Source organism: Salvelinus fontinalis, chromosome 5 (assembly GCF_029448725.1).
Source record: "Salvelinus fontinalis isolate EN_2023a chromosome 5, ASM2944872v1, whole genome shotgun sequence".
Lineage (NCBI taxonomy): Eukaryota > Metazoa > Chordata > Actinopteri > Salmoniformes > Salmonidae > Salvelinus > Salvelinus fontinalis.
The window spans coordinates 20101241-20114613 of record NC_074669.1 but is presented as its reverse complement, the minus strand read 5'-3'; the positions used below and the strand labels follow the sequence as shown (position 1 = coordinate 20114613).

Sequence of the window (13373 nt, the reverse complement as noted above, 5' to 3'; positions counted from 1 at the left end):
TCCCATCTGGTTTGGGCTTAGTGGGACTATCATTTGTTTTTCAACAGGACAATGACCCAACTCACCTCCAGGCTGTGTAAGGGTCATTCGACCAAGAAGGAGAGTGATGGAGTGCTGCATCAGATGACCTGGCCTCCGCAATCCCCTGACCTCAACCCAATTGAAATGGTTTGGGATGAGTTGGACCGCAGAGTGAAGGAAAAGCAGCCAACAAGTGCTCAGGAAATGTGGGAACTCCTTCAAGACTGTTGGAAAAGCATTCCAGGTGAAGCTGGTTGAGAGAATGCCAAGAGTGGCAAAGCTGTCATCGAGGCAAAGGGTGGCTACTTTGAAAGATAAAATATATTTTGATTTGTTTAACACTTTTTTTGGTTACTACATGATTCCATATGTGTTATTTCATAGTTTTGATGTCTTCACTATTATTCTACAATGTAGAAAATAGTACAAAATAAGAAAAACCCTTGAATGAGTAGCTGTGTCCAAACTTTTGACTGGTACAGTATATAGACAATATATGAATAGAAAAGTGTGTACAGCAGTAGTTATATTGGAAGTGGGTAAAACGGTATGTAAACATTTATTAAAGTGACCAGTGTTCAATGGTTAGCAGTCTCTAAAGTGCAGAGTAGAGTATTGGGTGGTAGTCGGCTAGTAACATTGCCATCCCTCTTGTTTTTTTTAGCTACCTTATATCATTGATTGCACCCTTCATAAAGCTACATAGTCCGCCGAAGTTGGCACTGTTATTTATTTTTCGTCATTGACAACCTAAAGCCAATTTGTTCTACCATTTTCAACAGCCTGACCCTGCCACTTTGATGGGTAAACCTAAGGGATGGGACTGGAGAAATGTCGCCACTGTCAAATTAATAGAGAACCCATAACAGAGACGCGTTGGTTGGGAATTGTGGGCAGGTGATTGTTCGCGCTGTGAGTTACCTGCTGATGGTGGCCTCCCGCCTATCTATGTCACAATGGAACGCCAGACTATCGCTCCTCAACGTCTTTAGACTATGATTCATGCTTTAGGCATTATAACTAAGTCAAGAATCTTTGGTCATACATACTAAATTGCCAGTTTGTAATGTATGCTACTCTGTTCACAAAAATGGTTAGCTCCTACAGACAGTGAGTCACATTGCCATGTCTTGCTATATAAAGCAGGCAGACAGACATCGAGGCATTCAGTTACTGCTCGATTAAACAGTAGAAGGAGCAAAACAAGTGACCTAAGCGACTTTGAGCGTGGTACCGTCGTTGGTTCCAGGCGCGCTGGTTGCAGTATCTCAGAAACTGCTGGCCTCCTGGGCTTTTCACGCATGACATCGTCTAGGGTTCACCGAGAATGCTAGCTTCTCGCTATACAGACGACGCAGGTGTTGCTAGGCAACCCCCTGACTTGCCGGGGCAAGCCTGCGCCCTCCGTGGCAAAAGCCAGTGTGAGAAACGGGATAACAAATGTTTGTGCTTTGAAACAAAATAAAAAACTGCACTCTGACCTACAAAAACGATTTGCTAGGTTCTTGATAGTGTTAGACAAAGCAAGGAAAGAGAACTTCAAAACATGATGTAGTTTTATTTGAATTTGCAGCCGTTGTTGGTAAGTAATGAATCTGCTAGCTTCTGATGTGACTGGGCCACAACATGCCGCCAGAACAGCTTCAATGCGCCTTGGCATAGATTCTACAAATGCCTGAAACTATTGGAGGCATGCGACACCGTTCTTCCACGAGAAATTCCATAATTTGGTAATAGACTGTTTTCTCTGCTACCGCACGGCAAGCGGTACCGACACACCAAGACTGGAACATTTAAGACTGGAACCAACAGGACTCTGAACAGCTTCTACCTCCAAGCCATAAGACTGCTAAATAGTTATACCGGGAAGCTTTTGGTTAACTATTTAACTACCTGCATTGACCCTTTTTGCGCTAACTCTTTTGACTGATCACATACGCTGCTGGTACCCAATGTATATAGCTATCGTTATTCATTGTGTTTATTATTCGTGTTATTATTTTCTATTTCTATTTTTTTCTTTCTGCATTGTTGGGAAGGGCCGTAAGTAAGCGTTTTACTGTTAGTCTACACCTGTTTTTTATGAAGCATGTGACATACAATTTGATTCGATTTTTGTGGTGGTGGAAAACGTTGTCTCAGGCGCCGCTCCAGAATCTCCCATAAGTGTTCAATTGGGTTGAGATCTGGTGACTGAGGGGCATACACACACACCCTATAAACCCTATATGCTCCTTTGAGACCCCTCTTTCAAAGTCACCGAAATCTCTTCTAGACTGGTAGACCTCGATAACTACTGTGAGTATTGTTATTTGACCATGCTGGTCATTTATGAACATTATAACAGAACATGGCCAAGATGTTCAAATCTCCACCCGGCACAGCCAGAAGAGGACTGGCCACCCCTCATAGCCTGGTTCCTCTCTAGGTTTCTTCCTAGGTTTTGGCCTTTCATGGGCGTTTTTCCTAGCCACCGTGTTTCTACACCTGCATTGCTTGCTGTTTGGGGTTTTAGGCTGGGTTTCTGTACAGCACTTTGAGATATCAGCTGATGTACGAAGGGCTATATAAATACATTTGATTTGATTTAGACTAAATAATGGGCAACTGGACATTTTTATAAACTGAAAAGAAATATAAACGCAACATGCAACAATTTCAAAGACTTTACTGAGTTACAGTAGACTCTATAAAATGCAATTGTGTTTGTTGTCCATAGTTTATGCCTGCCCATACCATAACCCCACTGCCACCATGGGGCACTCTGTTTGCAACATTGACATCAGCAAACTGCTCGCCCACATAACGGTGGTGAGGCCGGTTGGACGTATTGCCAAGTTCTCTAAAATTACGTTGGAGTCGGCTTATGGTAGGGACATGGACGTTCAATTCTCTGGCAACGGCTCTGGTGGACATTCCTGCAGTCAGCATGCCAATTGCACGCTCCCTCAACTTGAGACATCTGTGGCAGTGTTGTGTGACACAACTGCGCATTTTAGTGGCATTTTATTGTGACCAGCACAAGGTGCACCTGTGTAATGATAATGCTGTTTAAACAGCTTCTTGATATGCCACACCTGTCAGGTGGATGGATTGTCTTGGCAAAGGAGAAATGCACACTAAAAGGGATGTAAACAAGTGTGTGTGCACAGAATTTGAGAGAAATAATCTTTCTGTGTGTATAGAACATTTCTAGGATCTTTTATTTTAGCTCATGAAACATGGGACCACACTTTACATGTTGCGTTTATATTTTTGTTCAGTGTACATGACCCCAAGCATGATGGGATGTTTTAGTTTCTTAACTCAGGAACCACAATTGTGTGGAAGCACCTGCTTTCAATATATTTTATCCTTCATAATGAAGTGTTTTCTTTATTTTGGGAGTTAGCTGTATCTGCTGGTACTAAACAAATTGAATGTGACCCTACACTGAACAACAGTAGTAGGGGCACTTTTGGTTACAGTGTATGTAATTTATAGCCGGAGTGCCAGTCTTTGTGCTATCATGTCAACTCATTATCAATCATTGTTATACCAAACATTTGGCTTGACAATGAGCAATGGACTTGGCAAGAGCACAAACAGACCTGGGACCAGTCTGTCAAACTGTAGCTGTGTCATACTTGCAGATGAGATGCCATACTAGAGCACTCACAATTCTGTATTGTAGGGATTTTTACCAGAGAATCTTCGCTTGCTATCTACATGTATGATGTTCCAGGAACTTTTCACTGGTGAACTTGGAGTGGAAATGTGTGTGAATGGAGTTTGCGTGATGTGTGATTGAAACCTATTTTGTTCTTGTTCATTTTCAGTCCAAGGACAAGATGATGCGTGGCTCTAGAAGAGGCTGTGTGCGTCTCCGGGTAAGGAACTGGTTTGGGTTGTTGATCATGCTCATTAGCCTATGTGCTTAGAGGGACAATTTGCACCTGCTGAACAAGTAGATATTATCCTATCTAGCCTAATACTGTTCTGTTGTAGTTGTTCGTTGGCTATACAATACAAGGCTATTTAATATCAGCACCTTCCAGAAGTTTGTGGAAATATTGCCACTAGATGGCAGCATTTGATTTATTACTTATACCTGCAATAGACACTAACAAAATAGGATTTCTTGTTTCCTAAAATGGATCCTAGCTGGCCCATTGACTTGCCCTTTGTTCTTTCTATCCTCAAGGAATTAACTATACATAATTTAGTAGCATAGTGTTCAGATATCTACTTTGAACTTCAGCTCAAACAGAGGTTTTACTTTTTAAACAAATAGTTTGATATATTGGAATGTCTTGGGGGAAACAACCTGTTTGGTATATTTTTATATCAAGACTAGATGAAGTAGGATTTTAATTCTTTATTCTAATACTTTTATGGGTAGAGGTGAGAATTGGGCAAACATACAATCTTGAATTCAGTACCCACAATTAAAAATGCATATGTTTTGAATATCCCATTTTAGGGTAAGAGTATAACGTGTGAGTATCATCATGTGCGTAGTTGTCTTTGTTTTGTTTTTTTACTTACTTTTTTACTTTTTCTCATGACTTTCATCTGTTTTGTGCTGATTTTGAAGGTATATGAGCATTCACATGTTAGTTATTTTAGGTAAAGAGAACATATCTTACTCTGAGCAACATTTTCCTAGATTCATATACGTGTACAAAATCTGACTTTACGTAGAGTTTTGTGTGTTGTAATGTTTGGGGATTTAGCCAATCTCTACTATTAAAAAGTGTCAAGCATAAAATGATTGACTTGCAGGCATAGCCTTGTTGAATATGGAATTGTGCTATACATTGACTGATTACTAGCCTAGTTGAGTATTTATTCCTTAGTACAAGCTTTAGACAGTTGGGACAGTACAGTGGATTTACTTATGACGTGATGGAATTTTCTTCTTGTCGTCAGACACACAAGCGCTAAACGCACACCACATGTATTAACACCTAGGTTACATTATTTCTAGCCTAATTACACTCATCGCTAGTTGAAAGCGCGTTCCTCATTTTGTACCAGTGCCTTTGTCTCTCTGTGTGAAGCGAGCAGCCAGGGCATTGTCTTTTGATGAGTCATCACATACTGTGGTGGTTCTCTGATAATGGACGCCTACACCTCACCCTCGGTACATGGAAAGTCTTAATGCATCTTTGTGGTTAATTATATCAAATGTTTTACCTAATGAAAAGATAAGCAAATGCCTTTTTTTCCCTCAAGGTTGGTTTTGACAAGCAAGCAGGTTTGAGATATACTTTTGCTAGGTGCCACAAACAGTTCTGCAGAGATTTTCTTTCTTTCCATGCAGCTGGTCCCCAATGTCTGTCTGTTCGATACCTGTTCCTGCATCTCTCCCTCCACCCAGACACCCCCTCCTCTTTCCCTCATTATCCCATGCCTCGGTGGGTTTTTGATAGTAAGCAGGAGAGGGGGATGGTGACGTCTCACTGCCTCCTCTTCCTTTTTGGTTTCCCAGGGAGCTGTAATAGGAATCGATGATGAGGACGACAGCACATTCACCATCACTGTGGACCAGAAGACTTTCCATTTTCAAGGTGAGTCTCTTGTTTTTTTTTTCTCCTCCTCCCCTCTCCCTCACCTCCCACTCTGCTGACTCCCATGTCGTTTGGAGTATATCTGTCAATGCTGCATACGGCCGGCTGCTCGCGTGTAGGGTCTCTTTGTAGCTTGTTTTCTATCTCTCTCTCATACGCTCTTCCTGCCTTTTTAAAAGGAGGATTATTATATCGGTGCGTCAACAAAAGCAGACACGCACATCTAGGCATTTGAGTGGCTCGTCGTCTCTGTGGATCCTTCCTTTTTCATCAGCAGCATCTGGCAGCTTTGCAAAGTAGAAGTGAAATGGGTAGGAGCTAAAGCAAGATTTATTCCACACCAAGATTCTTCTGTAATGGAAAGAAGCGGCTCTTTTTTTTAGGAAGATTACTTGCATTTTCTACCGCCTCTGGGAATAAAACGAATACTGCTGAGCTAAAAGCCGAGCTATCTGCACTGCCGCTCCCCACCCTGAACACCGCCACTTCACAGAGACAGGACTGGCCCCTCTCCCAGACACCCCTCACCCCACCCCTTTCCCCCAGACAGCAGCTGCACCGTCCGTCCACCAAGCGGACCTCTCTTCTCCAGGTCTCTAACCTCCTCCACCTTGTCACAACCCCATCCTCCCCCCCCCCGACCCCTCCCCCCCCCCCCACAGCCACCACTACCGCCACCAGCACGTTATCCATGGTGGGCCCACCTCCACCTCCTCCATGCCATCTCCCATTGCTATGTTCCGAAACTGTATGCTGTGGTTCTACAAAAGGAAGGGTAAGGAGATGTATGCATGCTGGCCTCTGTTAGCAGGTCGAAGGGCATGATTCGGTGAAGCAGTGGTAGTAGCCGTTTCCTACGTATTTGTGTTGGTGGTTTTTGTAGCTTACCGTTTTCTTTGATTTACTGTGTTTTCTATTGCGGTTGTTTAACGTGGAAGACGTATCATATGTTTTATTAACTTTTAGAAAATATGTTTAAAAGGCTTGATTGTTTAAAGAAACAGTATTATGGATGATTGTTTCTTAGAGGTGCATTGTCAGGTCACCTGTTTATTAAGATTATGTCGGCTGACGTCATAATTCTGTGATATTGTTATGTCTGATTCAATTTGAAATTCATATGTCAAGTTGTTTGAGTTCTAATTCCTAATTCTATGGTCATAACTAAGCCAGTTTTCATTTTGTCTTTTGGTCTACTTGCGCTATTATGCGTATCTCCAAATGTCATCTGAGTTCACCCTTTAAAAAATGCAGCCTTGAAAGACTTTTGGATTCCTAGCTCTGGGGAGTGAAACAAGGATGCTCCTCCAGATGATGCCTCCAAGTTGAAAAGCTATTATACGATTACGTGGAAAAGATGGTAACTTCACGGCCATTTCACAACCCATCTGTCACCCAAGCCTATGGGAATCAATTTCTATCACAAGGACATACTCATTTCCACTTGAAAAGGACACAAAGGATATATGCGCTACTCCCCCAGATGTTTCCTGTTGGAGATGCGTTACTCAGGATCCAGCTGATGTTACACACGTTTGTTCTGGTGTGGTGCTGCGGCAGGCAGGCGGGCTGTGTCAGAAGAGGAGGACTGGAGTGGAGCATGGGTGAGGTATGGGGCGGCCACAGATGACGGCTGCAGAGAGAGAAGCTCTGTATTTCTATTTCGAGGATCATCCATAATTCATCACACTCTTTTTCTGGCGGAGCATCAGAGCCTTTCAACTCCCACTTTACACAGCACACCTCCCCGTGTGCTAAAGAGCTCTTTACCCGGCCCCCATACAGACAAAAATGCTTATCCTGGGAAACTGCTGAATGCAATGGCCAAGCCCATGACGAGCAGGTTGCCTGTTGTAGAGAAGAGGTCTAGTAGTTCTGCCCAGTATATGGATTATAGCACTGTGTACACGCAAAGTGATGTATGACCAGGTATTGAGCTTATCTTGGGGGATAGCTAACCTGTATGTGACCTGGGGGGATGACTCCGGTAAATGTGTGTTAGAAAGGGTCTGTGACTGGAATGGAGCTGTGATGCCTTGTCATCTTACCTGTTCTGCAAGAGGCTCCTACCTCAGCACAGTGACCGCAGAGCACAGTCTGCTTCAGCACAGTCTGTAGCTAGGAAATAACATTTACTCTTTGTTTTCTCCCTAAAAAGAACATGCCGTCATTAGCACACACAGAGATTTACTCCAAACCCCTCTCTCTCAATCAAGATACTCCTTTATGGTGTTTACCAAAAACTGCTGTGCATAATACCATCTACATTCCATTCATTCAGCCAAATAGGGGAGGCAGAAGAGGTGAACAATATATGATTCACATCCTTTGGAGGAAGGCAGCAGAGCAGTTTTGATTGGTGTGTTTTAGGAATGTGATAGTGCGTAACCAGAGAGGAAATGGAATCATCTGTTTGTTAGGCACTAGCAGTGTGTCTGTCTGACTGCTGTCACCTTGCTGAAGACTCTCCGGTCTCTCCACCGCCCCCCGCCTATTTATCTCTCTGGGCCTGGCTGTCAGTAATAAGTTGTGCTCTGGAGAATGCCCTCTTTGTGTACTAATGGCCCAGGAGTTAATAATAATAAACTTTGCTTTCATCCAGAGGAGCCACCTACCTTCTGGGGGAGAGGGGGAGCATTAGGTCCTAATTGGGTTGTGAGTGAGTGAGTGCCATGTCATGGCCTGTTTGGGCTCTGTGTTGAACTCTGGGGGACTGCACAAGTTTATGACTAGCCTAGGCTTCAAGCCACCATTGTTATTTATGTAAAACAGTCACACCAAGAGTTCATATTATATAAATGAAGAAAATTGGAACCACGAGAAGTGCTGTACAGAACAATTTGTTTTATTGGTCTCCAAGTTCTGTAAGTGTTCAATATCTTCTACTGTTGTTAATTTTCTGTTGCTATCACTTCATCAGCAATGTCTGTAGCCTATATCATGCTCAAGACTGACCCCAGTAATGATGGTTGGTGTTATGACAGACTGTGTATCCCCTCTGCTGGCTGGGAGTGGCCATGTTTGTCATCCACAGTAAATATCACACAGGGATGGTACAGTGTTTGCTTGCAAGTCACAGATAGTTGTAGAACTGACCAAACAATGCACCCTCACTGTCACACAAAGAGCTTTAGGTAGAAGGGAGATTCTTCATTAGCTCTTTACATGCCATGCAACCAAGTAGAAAGTATTGCTCTTTCAATCTAATAATCAAGCAAGCATCTTTTTAAAAAAAAAAAAAATTTTAAATGGTTGGACACTGTGACACCAACATACTGTATTTCACACAATAATTTTTGCTTGTTTTACACCATTCTCACGGCAGATTGACCCTATTGCTATTATGGGGTAAACACGCATCTATAGAAAGGTTTTGCTAAGCAAAGTGAGCCTAAATTAAATTAGCACAGACATGGAGGTGAGAGGGTGTTGAGGCAATGGGGTGAGGGCCTGGCATGAGCCCTGGCTGCTTCTAATGTCTTTAAAAGCTTTGGGCTTTCATCCTGAGCTCTTATCCATCAATCATCTGGGTACACTGTATTTTACATCTCAATTAAACTTCTCCAGGCCCCCAGTCACCTCCTGTGATGAAATACTGGATTGCCCATTATGATTGTTGTTTTTGTCCTTTAAAAAAAATATTCTTTTAATTCCATGCTTTCGCAATGCTTTTTGCTTAATTGTGATCAGAAAAAGAACAATTCTCAATTTGTTATGTTGATAATGTTTCTTTTGTTTATGAAATGCAGCAAACATTTATGAAAATGTGTCAATGTTCCTTTTCAGATTTTGGACTGTTTAACTTTAACTTGATAGGCATATTTAGATAGATTAACCCACAGACCCATAACGTCTCCCTCAAGCTCCTGTTCAATTCCCACAGCCATCATTCAGAATCATAGGATGACTCAGAAAAATGAATGAAAACATTAGTAGCCTCAACTAGTCGAAAGAAGGCCAGTTTTATTGCTTCTTTAATCAGAACAACCGTTTTCATCTGTGCTAACATAATTGCAAAAGGGTTTTCTAATGATCAATAAGTCTTTTAAAATGATAAACTTGGATTAGCTAATACAACGTGCCGTTGGAACATAGGAGTGATGATTGCTGATAATGGGCCTCTGTACGCCTATGTACATATTCCATTAAAAATCTGCCGTTTCCAGCTACAATGGTCATTTACAATATTAACAATGTCTACACTGTATTTCTAAGCAATTTGATGTAATTGTAATGGACATTTCTAAGTGACCCCAAACTTTTGAACCGTAGTGTATACATGTTGTTCAATCATTGCTCCTACACTGCTCGCGGGTGTCTGTGTAGCTGGGCGCTAAAATAGAACTTAGTTCTATTTGTGACACTCAACGTGCTGCAAGTTCTGCCTCTCAAATATTCTCATTGGTTTTTAGGAACATATACCCACGTGGGTGATTGAAAAATTAACTGATGTCCACACTACAGTCAGTTGTAGTAATGCACTGTGAAGTTGGTTGCCAACCGCCATATAAAGTCCAAAGAAGAAAAAGAAGCCTGAAGGAAGGAGGAGAGATGACGAGAAACTAATTTGGTTCACCGTTTTTATCTGTGGATTAATTGTAGGAGTAGAGGACCTTGTGCATTTCAGGTAAAATAACAACCCAATGTTTATATCCCAGGACAAATTAGCTAGCAACGGCAAGCTAGCTATCTAAATTGCTATAAATGTTTAATGCTTTTCGACCTGTCCCCAAATGAATACAATTGGTTCAGAGTTTGTTTTGATATTTCAACCTGTGTGTCCTGATCTCGTCTGGTGTGGGGGGACAATATCAACTTGCGCGTGATGGCGCGTGCGGTCTGGTCAGCATGTGAGGCGGCATTGGCCCGCACTCTTATGCCTCATGTTCAACAGCTGCATCAAACCTTTTGCGTTCTGGGGGAAGTCATTCAATGGCAATGGTGCGTTGAATGACTTCTGGATGCCGCGCTAGGCTGCGGTGTGTACCGCATGCTTTCAATATTTTCAACTAGTGCGTTGCTTTACCGTGCTGTGGTACAAAGGAAAGTACACACACATACTCCAACTGGCTAGGTTTTTTTGAAGAGCAAAATAATCCACTTGTTACATAAAGATTAAAAAACTAGGTTTAACTAGGCAAGTCAGTTAAGAACAAATTTTTATTTACAATGACGGCCTACCAGGGAACAGTGGGTTAACAGCCTTGTTCAGGGGCAGAGCGACAGATGCCAGCGCGGGGATTTGATCTAACAACCTTTCGTTTACTGGCCCAATGCTCTAACCACTAGGCTACCTGCCGCCCCCAAACTAGTTTTAACAAGTAGATTATTTTCGCTCTTCACTCGCAGTCGCTTAGTAGCCCAGGCCTACTCCTGACCAGAAGCCTGTGACTTCACTGACTTGTCTGATAATCAATCAATCTGATTTTGTTTCACTGAATCTCTGTCTGTGTAGGCTATTTGGGTAATTGGTTTCTGGCTGGGCAAATAAGTGGAGGTGGCATAGCTAATCGTCGTTTGCTCATCTATCACAGGTCAGAAACGTTAACCATGCAATAATGTAGCCTAAATGAAGTGTAGGACTATTATGTTGCCCCATCACGTATAACCAACTCCAAGTCTACAGAGGTTGTGAAATATGAACACCAGACCTGTATTTCAAATAGGATCGGTATTATTATGGAAGTCCACTTCATCTAATGCCTGCTCCCTAACGAAGTGGAGAGAGGGTCAACAAGAGATTAAACGTGGATGGGCTTGGGCTATGTTTCAAAATATCACTGTAATCGAGGTAGGTGTGTCTTGTCGGTTTTAATGAACAAAATAATGAACTATTGATTTAATTAATTTGGACGTAACGTAAGTAAACTCAAAATATGCCTTTCAATTGTTTTTTGAAGTTACGTTTTATTAGTCTTATGTTTATTAGGACCTGCCTAAACAAATTAATAATGGATTTATTTTTTCAATGGTGGATATTCAATGGATTTATTAAAATAGACGCCCAACCACATCTGCACACCACTACTACCACTCGTCACCAGCAAGGCGTATACATGCAAGAATGTGGTAAAAATGGGTCTGTTTGTAAGGGGGTCATATAAACATTGCCCACTTTTTTTTTTTTTTTACTTGCAAAAATACTGAGTATAGAGGTTCCATGGACTCTGGGCTCGCAAGTGTAAATATTAGAGGCTTTATTTGCTCTGTTTATTTGCTATGAGGGTGCAGCCTTGCCTGGCAACAGGCTGTGTGTCTCGTCAGGAGACCTGCCTTCCTACTCTCTTGCCCAGCGACGCACCAGAGGGGTTGCAAGAACCCCCTCAGCAACTGCATGGCACAGCACAATGAGCACATAGTTAACTAGTTGGGCAAGATGAGCACAGATGAGGTGCTCTAGTCCTTGTTGTAGCTACTAGGTTATGCACTCTGTTGCTGTTGTAATAATTCCCATCTGTACTATGGCTGATCTGGTGTGTTTTGTGCGCTTTCCCTCTCAGCTCGAGATGCAGACGAACGGGAGAAGTGGATCCATGCCTTAGAGGGGACTATTCTCCGCCACACCCTTCAACTGCGGGTAAGTCACTCACTCACTGATCTGTTCAGACTAGCTTCACACTTGTGATACTGGCTGTACTAGTGCCATGCCCCTGAGTTCAGCTCGAGAGAAGAGAGAGTTTGCTCAACATATTTACATGGCAATAACTTTGGCTGTTGTGCATAGTTTTTCATTTTTATTCAAAGTGTGTGTTTTAACCTTCAAAGAAAGACCATAATGTAGTATTTATTAAATCTGCTTTTTTGATTACTTAAGACCACAGGAAATGATAGAGGAACTGTTGAGAACATTGAGCAATAGCAGTTCATGTTTAACATTTTGGAGCGTATTTGTGGAGGTCTTTTGGATGCAGGAAGTTGTTATACAGAATGAATATAATGTCTCTGTCAGCCTCATCCAAGCTAGTAGCACTGGGACACTGCTGACAGGCTAAGGCATTCTGGTCCTCATCACAGACCGGGTTAAGGAGTCATCTGAGAATAGAAGGAATTAGTGCGCTCTCTTTTTGATCTTGTGTTCTTCGCTCCTTCTGTGCAGTGTGCACTGCCACTGTGCACCTTCCCATTTACACACACACACCAAGCACCTGCCACTCACAACAACAAAGATGAGAGGTCACGTCTTCCTCTCTGACAAGCAGTTTTAACTCTCTATTTTAGCATATGAGGTTTGGTCCAACAGAATCAGTCATGGACACCGAAACACATTGAGACATTATTTTACATGTAATAGAAGAGAAGTTAACCTTGTCTCAACTCCTCAAATTGCACGCAGAGCAAACTACTTAAACAGATATCAAGGAACATTGAGTACGTTTACATGGACACTAATAATTCGATGTTAAACTGATTATGGCAGTAGGCAGAGTTATTCTGATTATCTTAATCAGCCCAAGGTCATCATCAAAGTAAGCAAATGCTGATTAAAACATCTGGTTTTCTGAACAATGTTTTGAGTTATTAGGACATGTAAACATTTGCTAGCACAAGCAGCGTGAGCTTCCTTCTTTTGCGCGAGTGAAGTGAGTTCAGAAAAATCTTAAATATTTCTAATATGAATACTTTTTCACATATAAACTGTGTATGTCCGAACTCCGAATCTAATAGGTTTCACAAAAATAACATGGTCGCTGTGGTATAACGTTTATTTTGATTTTCTGCATTTATCAGTCCCATCAGGTAACCAGATTTCAGATGTCTCCATGTAACAGGATTATTAAGGAAATCGGTCTTCTTGCAAAG

The 13373-nt window shown here is 42.0% G+C and overlaps 1 protein-coding gene across 4 annotated transcripts in view; it reads left to right on the top strand.

Moving 5' to 3' along the window:
• LOC129855280 (oxysterol-binding protein-related protein 9-like) overlaps positions 1 to 13373 on the top strand; it is a 33816-nt gene that overhangs the window by 2392 nt on the left and 18051 nt on the right. For 2 of the 4 annotated variants that reach the window (XM_055922772.1, XM_055922769.1), the window contains exons 2-4: positions 3840 to 3890; positions 5495 to 5573; positions 12074 to 12150. In XM_055922772.1, coding sequence (XP_055778747.1) covers positions 3840 to 3890; positions 5495 to 5573; positions 12074 to 12150 — 207 coding nt within the window. Of the gene's footprint in view, positions 1 to 47; positions 266 to 3839; positions 3891 to 5494; positions 5574 to 6067; positions 6166 to 12073; positions 12151 to 13373 lie in introns of those variants that run through there. The other 2 variants (XM_055922770.1, XM_055922773.1) reach the window with 2 other exon arrangements.